The 17878-nt window shown below is 39.1% G+C and overlaps 1 protein-coding gene across 1 annotated transcript in view; it reads left to right on the forward strand.

The window, feature by feature from the left end:
• The window catches only part of VPS41 (VPS41 subunit of HOPS complex), a 172707-nt gene that overhangs the window by 19702 nt on the left and 135127 nt on the right, over positions 1 to 17878 (forward strand). The window contains exon 3 of the mRNA XM_041774307.1: positions 15622 to 15729. Within this exon, the coding sequence (XP_041630241.1) occupies positions 15622 to 15729 (108 nt within the window). The remainder of the gene's footprint in view (positions 1 to 15621; positions 15730 to 17878) is intronic.

The raw sequence follows: 17878 nt of genomic DNA on the forward strand, positions 1-17878 counted from the left end.
TTCTTTGAACAGAATTTATAATTTCATTACCTGGGAGAAAAATCATTTTAGGCAGGCCAAGATGGGCTGATTATTTATTTTTTTTATTCAGCAGATATTTATTGAGTACTTTTATCTTCTGGGCTCTAGGCTTACACCAGTATTTATGAAGGAGGCAGACAGTAAGCAAAAACTTACATATTTGGTGATAATAAATGTTGTGGATATAAAAATAACGTTGGATTAAGGGACTTTGGAGCGGACTGAGGTGCTGCTTTATCCTGGGTGGTCAGGGAGAGCCTCTTTAAGAAGGTGACATTTGATAAGTATATGGGAGAAAGGTCTTGTGGCTAAAACGAAGAGCAAACACAATACCTTCGAGTAGGGTTGCACTAGATGTCCTTGAGGATGCCAGTGGGGCTGAGTGTTAGGAAATGGAGGTAGTCAGTGGCCAGAACAAAGAGCTTATAAACCAGTTTATGGACTTGGTTTTTTCTTGAATAAGATGGGAAGCCATTGGAAGGCACTGCTTTAGTGAGAGTTTTCTGGATGCTGTTTGACAAAAGTCTTGGAGACAGCAACTAGGAAGCAGCAAGACTAGTTAGGAGGCTCTGGCAGAGCTCTAGCTAGAGGTGTTGAAGGATTTAGGGTAGTTTTTGTAGTAGAGCCAGTAAACCTCTTGATTAGGACATGGAGATGTAAATGAAAGTGAGCAACTAGAAAGGTGGATCTATGAACTGAAATAGGATGATTCTAGCTAGCACTGGTTTGGTGTTCAGGGTAAGGTGAGGGTGGTGAGGTAAACCAGAAGTTCCATTTTGGCTCTTTTAAGTTGGAGATGTCAATTAGGCATCCAAGTGGAAATGTCAAGTAGATAGTTGGATAAAGAAGACTAATGCAGGTCTGGGCTGGAGATAAAAATTATTTTAAAGAGGGGAGGGGCAGAGGAAGAAGCTGACTGGGCTTGATCCTAGGACCCTGAGATCATGACCTGAGCAGAAGGCAGACCACCTAGGTGCCCCATGAGATAAGAATTTTTGACTCAGCTTTTAGATGGTATTTGAAACCATGAAACTGGATGAGATCACCTAGGGCCTGAGGTCAGATAAATGAGAAGCCTGATGCCTGGACCTGAGGGGTACTATAGTATTTTTGAGCTCTGGTGGATGATGAGAAATCAGCCAGTGCATTGAGAAGGAGTAGCCATTGAGGTAGAAAGCAAGCCACATGAGAGTGGTGTCCGAGGACCAAGGGGGGAATGCATCTCAGGAAGAAGGGCATGACCAGCTGTGCCAAATGCCCATAGAGAGGAGTAGTAAAAGGAACTCTAGGGACTCCCCCTTGAGTCTGCAAAGGTGAGGCCACTGGCCATCCACACAGAAGCACTTGTGGTGCTTCATGGCAGTGGTGATGGTGTGGGGCCCAACTGGAATGGGCTCAAGAGATCGGTTGGCAGAATGTCTTTGATGCCCTCAGAAGTTCTTGTCTTGTCTGTCTCAAAATGGTGATATCTAGATGCTTATGAAGGACATGTTTGTTGAGTGGGTGTTAAGGGAGATAATGTGTATTTAGCACTTGGCCTGTCATGAAGTATTCATTAAACATGCTGCTGCTGCTACTTTGTTATTTTTATCCACTTCTGTGCCGGGGACTCTCATGAGGGCTGGGCCCCTATCCCTGGGGTCTCACTTAGCAGAGCTGCTTGTGAATGAATAAATGAATTGATTGCACAAATCCTTACAACAGCTATATGAAACTGGCATTCTGTTCTTATTTTGGAGATGATCTGGTTCTCAAACCAGAACTTTGAGAGGTCCTTTAGTCAAAAACAGATATCAAGGACCTCCTGACTCAGACTGAGAACTGTTTATCCCATGCTGTGTCCTCAGAAGGATTGTGATTTCATTTAAGGACAAGCAAGTGAGAACTGTCTTTTAACTTTGGCTTGGGGGCATCCAGCTCCATACCCACTGCTATTTTTATCCTCTCTCAGTCACAGGCAGAATCATGGTAGGCAAAATAATGGTCCCCCAAAGATGTCTGTGTCCTAATCTCTGGAACCTATGAATATGTTATGGCAAGAGAAATTAAGATTGCTAATCAACTGACTATAAAATAGGGAGATTGTTCTGGATGATCCAGGCAGGACCACTGTAATCACAAGAGTCTCTACAAGTGGATGAGAAAGGTAGAGGTGGTCAGAGTGATATGATGTAGGAAAGACTTAACCCACTTTTGATGGCTTTGCTAGTACAGGAAGGAGGGTACCTACAGCCACAGATAGCAGGTGGCCTCTAGAAGCTGGAAAAGATGAGGAAGCACTCCACTAAAGCCTCCAGAGGAATGCAGCCCTTCTGGCATCTTGATTTTTGCCCACTGGTATCTGTATTGGACTGTAAGACAACAAATTTGTGTTGTTCCAAGCCACTGAATGTGACAATTTATTACAGCATCCATAGGAAATGAATACAGTAAGTAATGTGATTGGATGATCTTATTCCCTTAGCACTTTTCATTCAGCACATAATACACTTGTAATGAAACTGCTAATACTTTTGGGAGCTATATTTATAAAAATGTGTGTCTCTCTTTTCTAATACATGTCCAAGAATGTTGTTTAAGTAATAATTGCACTTGACAATTAGAGCCTGGTTCTACTCTGTCAGGAGTTGAAAACATTCCTTTTCTCTGAAGACTCAAGAAATGCTGTAAAAAATCTGATTTCTAAAATCTACAGATTTCTTTTCATCCATGAGTTACTTGAGTTTTAGTGCAACTATTTTAAGTATAAAGGCAGGCATCTGTGCTACCATCACTCTTTCCCTTAGAATGTGGTTGCTTTCTCCAAAAAACCCAGTGAATGAAATAAATCTTTCAAAATAGTATCAGAAGGGATGAGAGAGGGGGAAACCTTTGATTTAGTTTTATCTTTAGTTTTAGATTTTAGTCTGTTGTCATCATTTCCATCGGTTATTGGGCACCTTTGATGTATTTGGTTCATGATGGCGTAGGAGTACTGACAGCCCTGACTCCATCTTGTTTCCCCTTCTGGCACACAGTTGGTGTCACCCTAGATAACTGGTACAGAGCCTCTGGCACACAGGTGGCGCCACTTTAGATAACTACCCTGTGATCTCACCACCATGCCCCTTGCTGTATAAAAACTGTGGGTTGAGGTCCAGGCTTGGTGGAGAATAGGGGCAGAGAATAGCAATGCAGTGCCCTGGATCATTTTTCTGTCTGCCTGATTGCTCCATCAGTTTGAATAAATTTTTGTGTAGATGGTATGGAGTGGCTTGTTTTGTTTTGTTTTGTTTTGGTATTTAAGTGCCTTCTGAGTCTGGAGGATCCTTTACTGACCCTCCTCCACCTTCTAACAGATTAGCTACTTTGAGTATTTCCAGACTTCCAGTAGAGACAGTAGCATTTCCTCTTTTCCTTTTTTTCTTTAAAGATTTTATTTATTCATGAGAGATACAGAGAGAGAGAGAGAGAGGCACGGACATAGGCAGAGGGAGAATCAGGCTCCATGCAGGAAGCCCGACGCGGGACTGGATCCTGGATCTCCAGGATCACACCCTGGGCTGAAGGCGGCGCTAAACCGCTGAGCCACCTGGACTGCCCAATTTCCTCTTTTCCTAACAATATTCACACTTGGATGTGTTTGAAAACATTTTCTTAACGATGTGGCAAAATAAAAAATAATATATCTTTTTTTTTGAAGTACTATAAAACAAAGAGGTATATTTGGATAATTTTTTTTCCTTCTTTTCTCCCATCCTTAAAAAAAAAAATATTAGTGAACTTTACCAAGGGTTTTTTTTTTTTAATTTCTAATTTTTTCTTATTTTTCATCTCTTTTACAGCATCCCCTAAATTTTTTTCTATTTGAATGCTTCCTTGAAAAATATGTTCCAATGTGGAAATTTGTGCCATGTGTGTTCTGAGTCCTTGTAAAGTGCCCTTGAGGCAGATCTGCTGGAGGGAGCAGCCCTGGGAGGAGTTAGTCTCCACCTGGTAGGAGGAGAGATAGAAGAGGAGGATTGAGCAGCTGGTCCATCCTTACCCCCCGCAAGGGTGGAGCTATTGCTGTCCATTTCTCTAGTGAATGGGGTAGCAAAATCCCAGAGGCAAATTTGGGGAGAGGTGAGTGCTGGGTCAAAACAACTCCCACTTCTGGATGACTCCAGTTGCCTCCAGAGTTTCTCACTTGGGGATGTTAAGTTCAGGAATCCCTCTTTCCTTTTATAGTGTCTTCAGGGCTGATTTGGGGGAAGAGGCCAGCAGCCCAGACAAGCTCTCTGTCTTGGCAGGAGCTGGGTAGTAGTCAGCATTCTGTAGAGAAACAGAACCAATAGGTTCTGAAAGAGAGAAAATTTGAGAGAGATCAATGGGATCTGAAAGAGAGGGAGAGAAAGATTTATTATAAAGAACTGGTTTGTGTGATTATGGAGCTGGCAAGTCCTCAGATCTGCGGGGTGAGTCAGCATGCTGGAGACCTAGGAGAGCCAGGGATTTCACAGGCTCAACACCAAGAAAGAGCCAGTGTTTCAGTTCAGATTCAAATATAGGGGAAAAAAGCTGCCCAGTTTGAAAGCAGTTAGGCAGAAAGAACTTTACTGTTCTAGAGGGTCAGTCTTTGTTCTGTCCAGGCCTTCAACTGATTGGATGAGCCCCACCTATATTGGGAAGGACAATCTGCTTTAATCAGTTTACCAATTTAAATGTTAATGTCATCCAAAACGACTCTTATAGAAACACTCAGAATAATGATTGATCAAATATCTGGGCATTCCATGATCCGGTCAGGTTGACATAAAATTAATCATCACAAGCCTTAAGAGTTTTGTTCTTTTCCTATGGTCATATCATCTTTAATTAAGACCATCAACAATGATTTATTTATTGTTTTCCATTTTCTTGTCTTTTACCTTGACTAAAACTTATAAATCAGTTTTGAAAAATAAAGTGATAATAGACACCTCTGAGTTTCCTGTTGCTTCTCTTTATTGTTGAGTGTCATGTTGGCTTTTGATTTCAAATGTTCATTCTCAGCTTTTCAAGAGAGAAGCCTTTTTATTTACTGAAAGTTGTTGTTTAGAATCAGAAATGAGGGCTGAACTTTATAATTACTATTTCAGTATTTGTAAGTGTGGTCCTACAGTTTTTATTCTTTGGCCTATCAAATGATGAAATTGGATTTGTTAATATCCAGTCTTTGTATTTCTGCAATATTTTATCTAAAAAGTTTTCTGTTAATATATGGTGGGGTTTCAGGATACCTGGGTGGCTCAGCGTTGAGTGTCTGCCTTCGGTTCAGGGCATGATCTCAGGGTCGAGTCCTGCATCGGACTCCCTCTGGGGAACCTGCTTCTCCCTCTGTCTGTGTCTCTGCTTCTCTCATGAATAAATAAAATATTTTAAAAATATATATGTATATATATGTTGGGGTTTAATTTGTGATAGTTCAAATTTTTATATTTAAATTCTAACATGAGATGATGGAACTGTCTTTTCTCCCACTGTGGTGTTTGGAAGTTTTGGTATGAGGATTATGCCACTTTTTTTTTTTTTTTAAAGATTTTATTTATTTACTAGAGAGAGCATGCACATGCATTCGAGCAGGGTGGAGGGGTAGAGTGAGAGGGGGAGAGAGAGAATCTTCAAGCTGCCTGTTTACTGTACTATACAACCCGATGCAGGGCTTGGGGCTTGATCTTGTGAACCTGAGATCATGACCTGAGCTGAAATCAAGGGTCAGATGCTTAACCGACTAACCACCCAGGTGCCCCTGCCATCTTTTTGAAATGAATTGTGAAATTTTTATTATTTCCCTATGTTGGGACAGTTTAAATAACTTAGGGATTTTCTGTTTGAGGGTTCTTAATAGAACATGTAAAAACAGTCTAGGCCAGATGCTGTTCTGCAGAAGATGGGTAGGACTGGGATGACTTATTTTCTCGGTTTATTATGTGGTTATCATATTCTATTTGTCTTTTAAAAGTCCCAGCCCTTGGACTTATTAATGATTCAGTTTCCTGGTTTACTAATGCATTATTTTACCTTGTTGAGCATTCTCTGGTTCCCTGCAGTGTCCCCCTTTCCTGCTAGCAGCTTTCTCTTGGTCCTACAGTACTTAACGGCTGGGGCTCTCAGACCATCAATAATGCCCTGCCACATGTTAGCAGCTCTTGGTCTCTGCTGGTAGGAGAAAGATGGAGACAGTGGCCAGGACTGAAATTGCAGGCATGGAGAAATACTGGGCAGAGGTTGCCGACAGTCGCCTCCTTCTGGAGAAAACCGTCCCTAAGGGGTGGGTGAAGCATCTGTTTGGTTGAGCAGGACAGGCTCTGGGAGGTTGGTGGGTGAGCTAAACCATCTTCCTACTTCTGTTCAGATTGTATTCTCATGAAGCAAATCAAGGCGGGTTGTAAACTCACATTCATATTCAGCATACGTATCATTTTCTCCTCAATTCTGGTTAACACTTTCTCTTAATTGTTATTGCTATTTTAGGTTTTTCATCTTTATCCATTTCTTCCTGGAAATCTTTGAGAAGCTGTCAGAGACTTTGGTGGGGGCGGCCAGCAAGGTGCTTCTTTGCATCTACAATATGGAGTGTGCAATTGAAAGACGTTTGAGAAGTATTTAATGTCCTCTAAAACATAATACAATCTCAGGAACTGGAGCATTTTCCTTGTCCATACAACAATAGACATATAAATTGTAGATGTAAGTTCTTCATGAAAATGGATTTGGTAAGGTCTCTATCTGCTATTGTGGTTCGGTGGTAGAGCTTAATTTCTGTAAATTTATCTTTAATTTCTGTTGCTGTTTCAGAATAGTTACTCCTTTCCCTGTGTTTAGTGCCTCCACCTCTCAGCCTCCCCTTACTCCCCACCCCCCCGGCAATAAAATAACACATAGCTGAGGTGATCTCTGCAGTTCCTTTTGGCTGATAGCTTATGATTTGGATTTTCCTGTGTGGAAATCTAAATGAGAATGTCTTAGAAAAGCTTCTTACTAACCTCGGTCTGCTCATACCACATACTTGTGTTTTCACTGGTCTTTATTAGGTACCCACAGTTTTGTTAGGTGAGTTCAGAACAATGAAAAGGCATAAACCCTGCTTCTCAGGATCTTGTGATCACCAAGGGATATTGGGAAGAAAGGAAAAAAGGGTTATGTTGGCTTTAGTGGCGGAAATTGTCCACCTGAATGGCATACCTTGAAGATTGGGGGGTTATTCTATATGGCTAGAAGGAAATGAAAAGCTTATTTGCTTTTTTCGTTTTTTTTCCCCCTCCTCTATATATTCTTATCGCTTTCCCAATATAAAATAAATGATGGGAGTTGATCCTGTTTATGGCATGTGGCTCAGGGCATGGGAACCTTCACCTTATTTTTCTCCTCCTTGAATTGAACATGAAATTCTGATGCTACAGGGCAGAGGAGAGACCAGGGTTTATGAAGACTGCATAGCTTGTGAATCTTAAGTAGAGCTCTTCAATTATTAGAGGCTCAACTTTTTCTCACTTTTCTACTCAAAGTGTTACGGTAAGGAAAGCAGCTTTAAGAGATAAGAATCTTAGGTTAGTAGAGTTTTGAAGAGGATGTTGAACAATAGCTTTAAAAGCAGCATTTATTTCTTTAATAAATGTAATACATGTTTATCTTAGTATAGAAAATACTGGTAATAGCTCACGATAGTGATTACTATTTTCTGTAATGGCCCCAGCAACCCTGTGATATGGGTCCTGCTGTCATTCCCCCATTTGAAAAACTGAAGTGTTTGGTGCTTATTCTTCTGATTTTTTTCTTCCTACATAAACTTGTTCAATAAAATTTGGATCATGCAAAAGCAGGTTTTATGACCTACTTTTTCAACTAATAAGACATTTTAAGAACACTTCCTTTGTTATTAAAAAGTTTTTGAAAACATTTTAGTTTTAGTTTTTGTTTTTGTTTTTGTTTTGTTTTTTGAAAACAGATTTTAATGTCTGCATAACATTTAATCTTATGAAATTCATTTAACTCAGAGTTTCTTAACCTTGGAACTGTTGGCAATTTTGGCGGGATAATTTTTTATTCTGAGAGATTTGTCCTGTGCATTGTAGCATTTTTAGCATCATCTCTGGCCTCTAACAGATGCCAGCAGCACTTTCTCCTCCCACTCAGTTGTGATGACAATAATGTCTCCAGACATTGCCAAATAAATGTCTGGTGGGGATAAAATTACCCTTGGTTTGAGAACCGCTTATTTAACCATATATACTTAATGGTTTTAATATGGATATGAGGTACCTGGGTGGCTCAATTGGTTAAGCGTCCAAGTTTTGATTTTTGGCTCAGGTCATGATCTCAGGGCCATGAGATCGAGCCCTGTGTCAGGCTCTGCACTGCTGCACTGGGTGTGGAGCATGTCTGTGATTCTCTCTCCCTCTCCCTGCCACACTTTTCTCTCTTCCTATTTACCTTTCAAAAAAAATATGGATATGAATAGACTCATTGTGAATTATCTATATGAAAAAAATAGATCCATGTCATCTAGATTACATTTATCAGCTCTAATTTCAGCTACTTTCTTTGGTTAATATGTCTTCTGTAATAGCAATATTGCTTGAAAGTCAAAATTTAGCAACATTATTTGCATTCATATAAGAATGTAATTGCTTATCTGTCACCAGTCTGATGGAAAGGCATCCTGGGAGCTCTGACCACAGTTGTTTTATTGTGGATGAATTCCATTATCTCCATGTCACTTTCTTAAAAAGTTTGGTCATTGAGGCAGCTATAATACCTTGTGTTATTAATGGAAACTGGAAGTTACTCTTTCAGCTTGTTTATGTAGTTTTCTTGATATGTTTTGACATTTTGGAAAGATATGTAAAGCCGTCTTTCCTACCAGCCGTCTTTATGTGTAAAGAAAATTATTTTCTGTAATAGAACTCTAATCTACAATAATTAATGGTTGCACTTGCCCTTTTAGAGAGGTAGCATTCATTTGTGGGGATGGGTTGGTAGGCAAAACAGGGCTAATTGGAATCATTAGTCCTTGATTAATTATGAATCTTATGTTGAGGACCTTTATGCAGTCTCAAAGAGTAGATCTCTTTTATTCTTTCTCAAAAAGTTCAAGATTGATATGTTATGTTTGGAAATATCCTGTAATGTGCATGTATATGCATGTATGTTTACTGATAACATTGTAATTTCTAATAGCTGTATTTACACAATAAAATGTATGGTTCTTGACTTTGTTGATAATACCCTATTGTAGTGAATAGGTCTCTTTCTTAAAAATTTGTTGTTTTTGAGACTGTTTTGATTGACTTACAGAATAGTGTGAATTATGCTTTTTAAAAAATTATTTGTATTTGGCTCAGCTGTTTTATTATTCTGTTCTCCCTCTGTCTTCTTTATTAAATAGTGATCCTAAAGATTTCAGTATTACATGAGACTTCTTTCAAAGTGAATTATTTGGAGGCACCTGTTGGTACAGTCTTGATTGTGGCTCGGGTCATGATTTCAGGGTTTTGAGATCAAGCTCCATATTGGGCTCTGTGCTGGTTGTGGAGCCTGCTTGGGATTCCCTATCTCTCTTTTCTTTGCATTTTTGTTTTAAACAGTGATTTTTTTTTTTTGATGGTAGTGTTCTTGTATCCGGCTTTAAAGCATTTTGGGGGATCCCTGGGTGGCACAGCGGTTTGGCGCCTGCCTTTGGCCCAGGGCACGATCCTGGAGACCCGGGATCGAATCCCACATCGGGCTCCCGGTGCATGGAGCCTGCTTCTCCCTCTGACTGTGTCTCTGCCTCTCTCTCTCTCTCTGTGTGACTATCATAAATAAAAAAAAAAAAAAAAAAAAAAAGCATTTTGGGTATTTATTAAAAAGATTTGCCCCTCACCAGATGCAATGGTGACATGTGGCCAGGTAAACCGTTCATCTTATAATTTCTGAATGTTCAGGTGAGGTCTTTCTCATTGTTGAAACTGGATGGGATAAAGGCCATCTCTGTAGAGTGAGGTTGTGATTCGTCAAGGAGTGCTCACCTGGGGGTATTTTTCACTAGCTTAATTTGCGTCTTAGAAAATATCTCACCTCTCCCTTTCAGTATTTCTGGTATTTTATTTTGGAAGTAAAAAGAAACAGAACAAAAAAATGCATTTTAATAAAGTAGTTTCTAGAAATAACATTTTAAGTTCTGTATATAAGAGTAACAATATAAAAAATGTAACAGTCTTTCTGTTAACTCCCTGAATACTTGTGACACATATTTTTAAAAGTAAAATTCAAGTCCTGTTTTGGACTGTAACAGCAGTATATAAAATGTACTGATGTGTGAAAGATATGAAGAAATTTAAAAGAGGATGAAAAATTGGTTATAAATGCCAATAAAGTTTTTCTTATACATGAATTTTAAATTATCAGGTGAAAAGTGCAATATTCTTATGGGTATATACATCTAAGTTAGGTGATAGGACTTCTGCCGTGAAAATTTATCCTGTGGTGTTAGTAACAAATTACTAAATAGTTTTTCAGGCAGAAGTCTTTAATTGCCATAATTTGTTACCCACAAAAGTAATTTTTTTTTTTTTGCTTTTAAGTTGGAACTCTGTGGGAATGACTGATAGGAAATTTATTTTCAGATAGTGTCCTAGAATCCTACATAGGATGGTTTAAAGGACTTGTCTTTAATTAAAAGTGCTCTACGCTTAGTGAAAATCCATGTTAGTTGAAGGATTGATTCTTTTTAAAGGAAAGCTGCAAATTTTTCTTGTATGGGTAAATGTCACTCTGTTCATATCTTCGCTTAGCTGCAAGTCAAGACTTGTACTATTCTGCTAGGTTGTCATAGAAACGCAGTTAACTGTCATCTCGACTCAGACTGTTGATGGTTTTATTTGTAGGTTTGCAAGATTATTAAAATTTAACAAAAATTATTGATTTGCCTTTTATTAACACTGAGTTGTTTTCCATGGAAATTAAAACTGCACAAAACCCTTTTTTTCTGCTTAAATTTCTTTAAAGGTGAAACTATATTAAATCTGCTTGATTTTTTTTTTAAGTTTTTATTTAAAATGTGATAGTCTACCACAGTAGAATAACCTCCATGAATTGTATTTTTGAATCATTTTCCATTTTCTTTGTTTACAGCAAGCAGAAAAAAAAAAAAACCTTAAAAATTTCACCTTTAGACTGCTTTCTAACTTAACATAAAAGATACCTGTCAGAAAAGCATGAAATGCTACATCAAGTGCCTAATATTGGAGTTTTCATTTTATTTATGATTTTTGAAGCCTAGCACGAATGCTTCAGTGAGCTGTGTTGTGAAAGTATTTATTTTTGTATATTTATGTGAGAGAAATTATTTAGTTTTCACTTATAAATAAGACCGGCAAACCTTATTTACAGTAACTTTATCTAATGGTCCGTGGATGAGTGCTTTTATGCAAAACAGTCAAGAGGCTAGAATTAACTTTTCACATTGGATGCACATTTGATGTCCAAACTTGAGCAACATGTGGCATCTTATTATAAAGACTAGCATTCAGGATTCAATTTGTATTTAACACATTTACTTCAGAAGGCACGTGTCATCTTTGCCACATTTAATGTTAACTTTGTAAGGATTTCGATTTCTTGCTTGTAGGTACATAAGTAGAAGTGTTTATTTGTTGCTTTTTGCAATTTTCCTTTATATAGGTTTTTTACACTTGGTTAATTAGCTATTTTAAGAACAAGTCATTTTTGACATATGATGGCTCCTTGGATTGACTATTGTCATTTATTTTTTTAAAGAAGTATAGGTATTTTATTTTTTAGGCTTTATAGATAACCATGCTTATTATACTTTTGCCGCTATTCTTAAAGTTATTTTTGGAAGGTTAGTAATGGGTATATATCATCTTTGATTTTTAATACTCTTACTAAATAACTAATAGCTTGTATATACTGGGGAAAGAAAATTTGACACCTCATCAGAGACATGGAATATTGGTTTTTAAAAAAGATTTTATTGAGCAAGAGATTGAGAAAGCAAGAAAGTGAGGAAGCATGAGCAGGGGGTGAGGGGGAAGGAGAAGCAGACCCTCAGCTGAGCAGGGAATCTGAAGCCATGCTTAATCCCAGGGTCCTGGGATCATAACCTGAGCTGAAGGCAGATGGTTAACCAACTGAGCCACCCAGGAGCCCCTACCAATTTTTAAAAATCAGATTTATTGCTCTTAAAATTGTATTACTTTTATAGCTAGCCTGCACAATGGCCCCCAGTCATCCTCTCCTGTTATTCCTGATCTTGTGACCTCCCCTCCCACACTGAATGGTGGCTGACCTGTATGATCAATAGGATACTGCAGACGTGTGATCTCTTAGGCCAGGTCATATATAACTTTGCTTTCTCTTGGATCACTCACTGTGGGGGAAGTCACTTTCCATGTCCTGAGGACCCCCTGGTAACCCTAAGGGGGAAGAGGTCTGTGAAGTGAGGAACTGAAGCCTCCTGCCAACAACCAACACCAACTTGCCCATTATTTGAATGAGCCGTTGTGGAAGCATACCCTAACCCCAGTCAAGCCTTCAGCTGGTTGCAGCCTCACTGGACATCTTGCTTGCAACCCTGTGAGAGACCTTAAGTCTGAACCACCTAGCTATGCCAGTCATGTATTACTTAGCCACAAAACTATTAAATTCATCTTTAAATACTTAAAATAATACACCTTTATTGTTTTAAGTTAGTAAACTTTGGCATAATATGGTATGCAGCAATAGATAACTAATGCACCTGCTAAATACATTTTTAAACATTTCCTATTGATCGCATCATTCATAGTTACTTGTAGGCATAGAAATTGTGGAGGTTTCTGTTTGTGATTTTTAACATCATTTTCCTAGGCTTTTGGGTAGTGTGTTATACTGTAGAGCATTCATAAACAATTTGAATTTTGGATTTGTGTATGTTCTTTATGAAATTAAAATTTCCACTAATTTCTGTGTACCGAACATCTATAAAATGTTTTTTTTTATAAAATGTTATATTACATATAACTCCAGTATTTATTTTGTTAAGTCAAGAGAATGAGGTGTCTGATGTTAAGTCTGTTTCATGATGTTTGATGAATATCATCCTTTCTATGTAATGATGTGGTTCTGTGCCCCAGAGGTAAAGATTTCTTGTGGCATTTGAGTTTGCGTTTCTGCCTGGTGTGTCCTGCCAGTCATCATCTTCACTAGGCCTACTCTATGGGTCTTTTTTTTTTTGTTACTTATTTTTTTTTTTTTTTTTTTTTTTTACTCTGATTCAGTGTGATTTTCTTCATATTTATCCTGCTTGGGATTAGAGCTTCTTGAATTCGTGGGTTGAGGTATGTCAGTTTTAGGGAATTCTCAATTCTTACCCTCTTTAACTGTTGCTCTTGCCTTTCCTCTCCGTTTTCCTTATTTTTCTGGGACCATAATTGTTAGCCCATTTCCGTGTTCCACATATTTCCGATTCTTTTCTGCATTTTTTGTTCATTTTTCTACTCTGGCTTTCTTTGGGATATTTTTTGACCTGTTTTACACTTCACTAATCCTGTCTTCTGCCAAGCCATCTGTTGCGTTCTTAGTTTCAGTGACATTTCTCACTCTTAAAATTTCCATTTTTTTCTTTTTTGTGGATTACAGTTCCTTGTTGAAAATTTCTATCTTTTCATCTATTTTCTCCGTTTCCTCCATTGTTTCGTTGAACATATGAATCATAGTATGTCAAGGAGTTTTTGCTAACTCCAGGTCACCCATGGGTCTGTTTTTAGGGTCTTTTTTTTCTCCTTGATTTTTAGTTTGTTGGTCCTGTCCTATGGCATGCCGGGTGATTTTTAAAAATTGATTTTATTATTTTTTATCCTCAGTATTGTAAGTGGAAAAGGGTAGAGGCCCCAGTAGTTTTCATACTCCAAATAATTTTCTTTCTCCCAGGAGTCACCCTTTTACTGGACAGGTAGGTTGGGGGTTATATACATACTACCTTAATCCAGTCGGGGTTTGAACTGAGTCAAAGACAGATTGAAGTTTTAGGAAGCACTTTTTTTTTTTTGTATCCCCTGGGGACCAGGAGTTCTAGTTAGCCTGTAGTATTCATCAGGACCTCATTTGTTGGTAATTCCTGAACTCTGTTTTTTTGTCTCTTCGAGCACATCAAGGCAGCTGGTTTGCATTATTCAGGCTTTCTGTTTAGTGTTTTTAGCCTCATGCCCCATATTCCTTTGGGAAAAGTGGCTGTGTAACAAGCACCCTTCTCTGCCTTTCTCCTTCACTAGAATCTTAGCTCCTCAAGCCTCCACTTTTGTTACTCAAGCCCAACAAGTACCGGAAGGTTTGCTGCTTTTCCTTCCCTTAGCAGTGTCCTCTTCTGAGGCAGAGCTTGGGTTCTCAGCCTCTTGCCCTGCACCCCGAATTGGTCTTTACTTCCAAGGAGAATGACTGGTGCATGGCAACTCCCCTCCCCCATGCTTGCTCCAGTTTTTCCACCATCTTGGAATCTTGGCCCTTCTAGCTCAGGTAGCTTCAGCAGCCCTTTTCACTGACGCCTCAACTGTTGCCATGTATTTCATTAAGGCTTTCTAGTTGCTGGGTGGGAGCATTGGCGTGCCTCCCTCTATTCAAATGTTAACTGGGAAGTGAAGATGCTACAATTATTTTGAAGGAAATGTCCGTGAGTAGATTATTTTTATGAACTTCTGTTTTGGTGAGCTTTATCCTGTCAACAGTTGTTGGTACATGCACATTTTAGAGTTTCTCATTATGAATTGATACAGCAAAATAACATCTTTTTGTGAATCATTGCAATAATTTTTATTATTATCCTTGATTTAATTCAGAGCCATCATAGTCAATATAGGTTCCTAACTTTACTCCATAACTGTGCCGATTAAAGATATCCTAAGATACACTATATCAATAGTGAGGTTAAACATATAGTTAGTAATAATGCATACAAAATGGTTAAGACATTTTAATGCATTTAGGAACATTTTTTTAACATTAAGTTTATTCAGCTGAAGGTAAACAATATGTTTTCTCACAAACAGGAATGATCATGGAGTAGCAGTTTTTAAAAATACCAAAATATTTTTATCTGAGGGTATAAATATATTTTGTTGGATATAAAATTTCTAGTTTCCTTTCTTTGATTTTTTGTAATTATATTATTCTAACTAAAATGAAATATTCTCAAATATGACAAAAATATTTAATCTTGAAACACAAAGTCTTTGGAGGTTTATTGTATTACTGTCTCAGCTGCTGTGAGCATTTTAGATCCACAAGGTCAAATTGACAAGTATTTTTGCCCACACATCTTTTATTGGCATATGTGGCCACATAGTTTTGTATTTACCCTTATATGACAAAGTTGAATACTGTCGGCACTAGGTATGTATATTCCTGTTTTCAACTTTTCAATGTTTTCTGCTGGTGAAGTTGTAGCAGTTGATACACCCAGTTGGAAAAAGGAAACATGAAGATCTTACCCTTGAGCTGTAGTTGTAGTTATTGACAATCAGTGAGGAAGCCATCTCTGGGTCCCCCTTAAGAAATGTGTTTTGAGTCTGACTATTTCAAATGAATCTGTGACGGCTGTCATTTTCTCTGCTTTTTGTGCAGGAAGAAGAAAGTGAAGAGGAACCCAAACTGAAGTATGAAAGGCTTTCCAATGGGGTAACTGAAATCCTTCAGAAGGATGCAGCTAGCTGCATGACAGTCCATGACAAGGTAAGGTAGCCCTTCTAGAGGATTCTTCTGTTAAGTTGTTTCTCTTGCAAGTTTGTTTATACTTTGGAGTCTTGATGCTCTTGGTGGTGGCTTTTTCCAGTAATTGTGTCTTCCTCCCTCTCTTCCTTTCTTCGTCCTCTCCAACAAAAAAATGAAAACAACAACCAAAGACATTGTAGTATGTATTTGTGTACACACACACACACACACACAAGCACGCACCACATTGCAAGAGTGTATCAAGTAGAATTTAGATATGAAAGATTTATAGCAAGTAGTTCTTGGCAACTCTATAACTTTAAATTCCTCAAACCCTAAGTATTAGAGTTGAGAAGTGTTAAGATTAGAAATGGTGTAGCGCTCAGTACTTTCATAAGAGCAGAAGAGATTACATTGAAGGTGTTAGGAATCAGTAGAAAGACCCCAAATGATTACTCATATGTCGGATGAATGAATTAAAATATTCCACATTTGAATCTTTGTTGTAACAAATCAGGTTCGAGTCCAGTTTCCGTACTGTGTAGCACCCTTAGCCTGTTCTTGGACCAAAACAAAATGTGTTGTGAGAAGAGTACTGGAGGCCACACAGTGCGAACCATTGCCCTCTTCCTGATGGGCCCCAAGAGTGAGGCAGACTCCTCAAGTGTGATCCATCTCCTGGCTTTGCCCTGTGTTATCAGCAGTGCCTGTGCCTACCCTTCTTTTTTTACTCCATCCCACTAAACAGATTCCTGGACTCAACACATTGACAGAATATTCTCTCTTTAGCAGAAATACCCTCGTTTGGGGCACCTCTCATTTGGCCTTCCCATTGTGGCCACGTCCCAGATTCCTCTTCACTTTGTTTCATCCCCTGAAGACTGGCCTTGTAGTTCTTGTGAACTTCTCCTTCCATCTCACTTCATCTCTCCCTCCCAGTAAGGCCACGTGGATGGCACTTGTGCCTGGAACTTGAGGATCTTTCCATGTCCTCACTCTTGACCCCTTTTATCCCTCAAGCTTTGGTATTAATTTTCTGACTACCCTGTTCTGTGACTTTCAGGAGCTCTGATCTTGAATCCATTCCTTGCTTAATACCCTGCCTCTATCACATGGTTAGCTGTCCCCTCGCTTTACCGGTGTCTCCAGTTCTTTTACAGCCCTGTCCTTTGTCACTCCCCTCAAGCCACTGCAAACCCTGTTATGGATTTGTTCTTCGTTGGCCCTGTTAGTCCTCAGCCTGTCTTCTCAGCCTCTCTGTCCCTTGTCTCTGATGATGCCATTTTTACATAAGTAAGAAAATCCAGTCTCTCAGGCCTGACGAGCCTCAGCCCCTGACCACTTTCCCAGCCCATGGAATTCATGCCCATCCTTCCCCCTCGGAGGCTTCCTGCCCACTCATGTTCTGCACTGAACTTCATATATCCCCTTCCCTCTTAGTGGTGCTCACCCTAGCCCCATGTCACCGCTAACCTCTACCTTGTTTGCTTTTGTGTATATGGCTTTGACTTGGCGTAACAGTTTTGACGTTCACCTGCCATGTAGTCTGGATCAGTCCTTTGCTCCTTTTTGCTGCCCAACAGTATTCCATTGTATGGGGCAGACAGACCACGTTTTGTCTCTCCATTCACCGGCTGACAGATCTTTTGCTATCAAAATCTTTTAAAAGTGTGGATCTCCCCTTTCTTCTATACAAAAGCTTTGGGAGAAGCTTTCTTAAGCCATTCTTTTATTATTCTCTTGATCACTTCTGTGATTCCCTTCTGGTTCTTTCACTTTCTCCTTACCTCCACCTTTCCCTCACATGTTGGTTTTCCCAGGATTTGGTCCACTGCCCACATTTCTTTGTAGTTTGTACTTTTCTTGATTTTAAATTTCCAGACTTCTCTGACCACCCACCCACTGACGCCTCCCCAGAGTAGTGTGCTGCTTTATCCAGGTGCCTCTTAAAGACTTCTTCCTTTTGTTCTTTTCGCACACCCACAACAAACTCATGTTCTTTTCCCTCTGTAATCTCACATCTATTTTGTGTTCTTTTCCCTATTTGGCGGCATCACAGTCTCTTTCGTCATCTAAGCCAAAGCTGACTCCTCCCTTGCTTCTATGCAGTCCCCCTCCCCCCAAGTCCTGGTGATCCCCCTGCCCCTCCTCCCCCCGCCTGGAATCAGAC

This window comes from Vulpes lagopus, chromosome 11 (genome assembly GCF_018345385.1).
Source record: "Vulpes lagopus strain Blue_001 chromosome 11, ASM1834538v1, whole genome shotgun sequence".
Taxonomy (NCBI): domain Eukaryota; kingdom Metazoa; phylum Chordata; class Mammalia; order Carnivora; family Canidae; genus Vulpes; species Vulpes lagopus.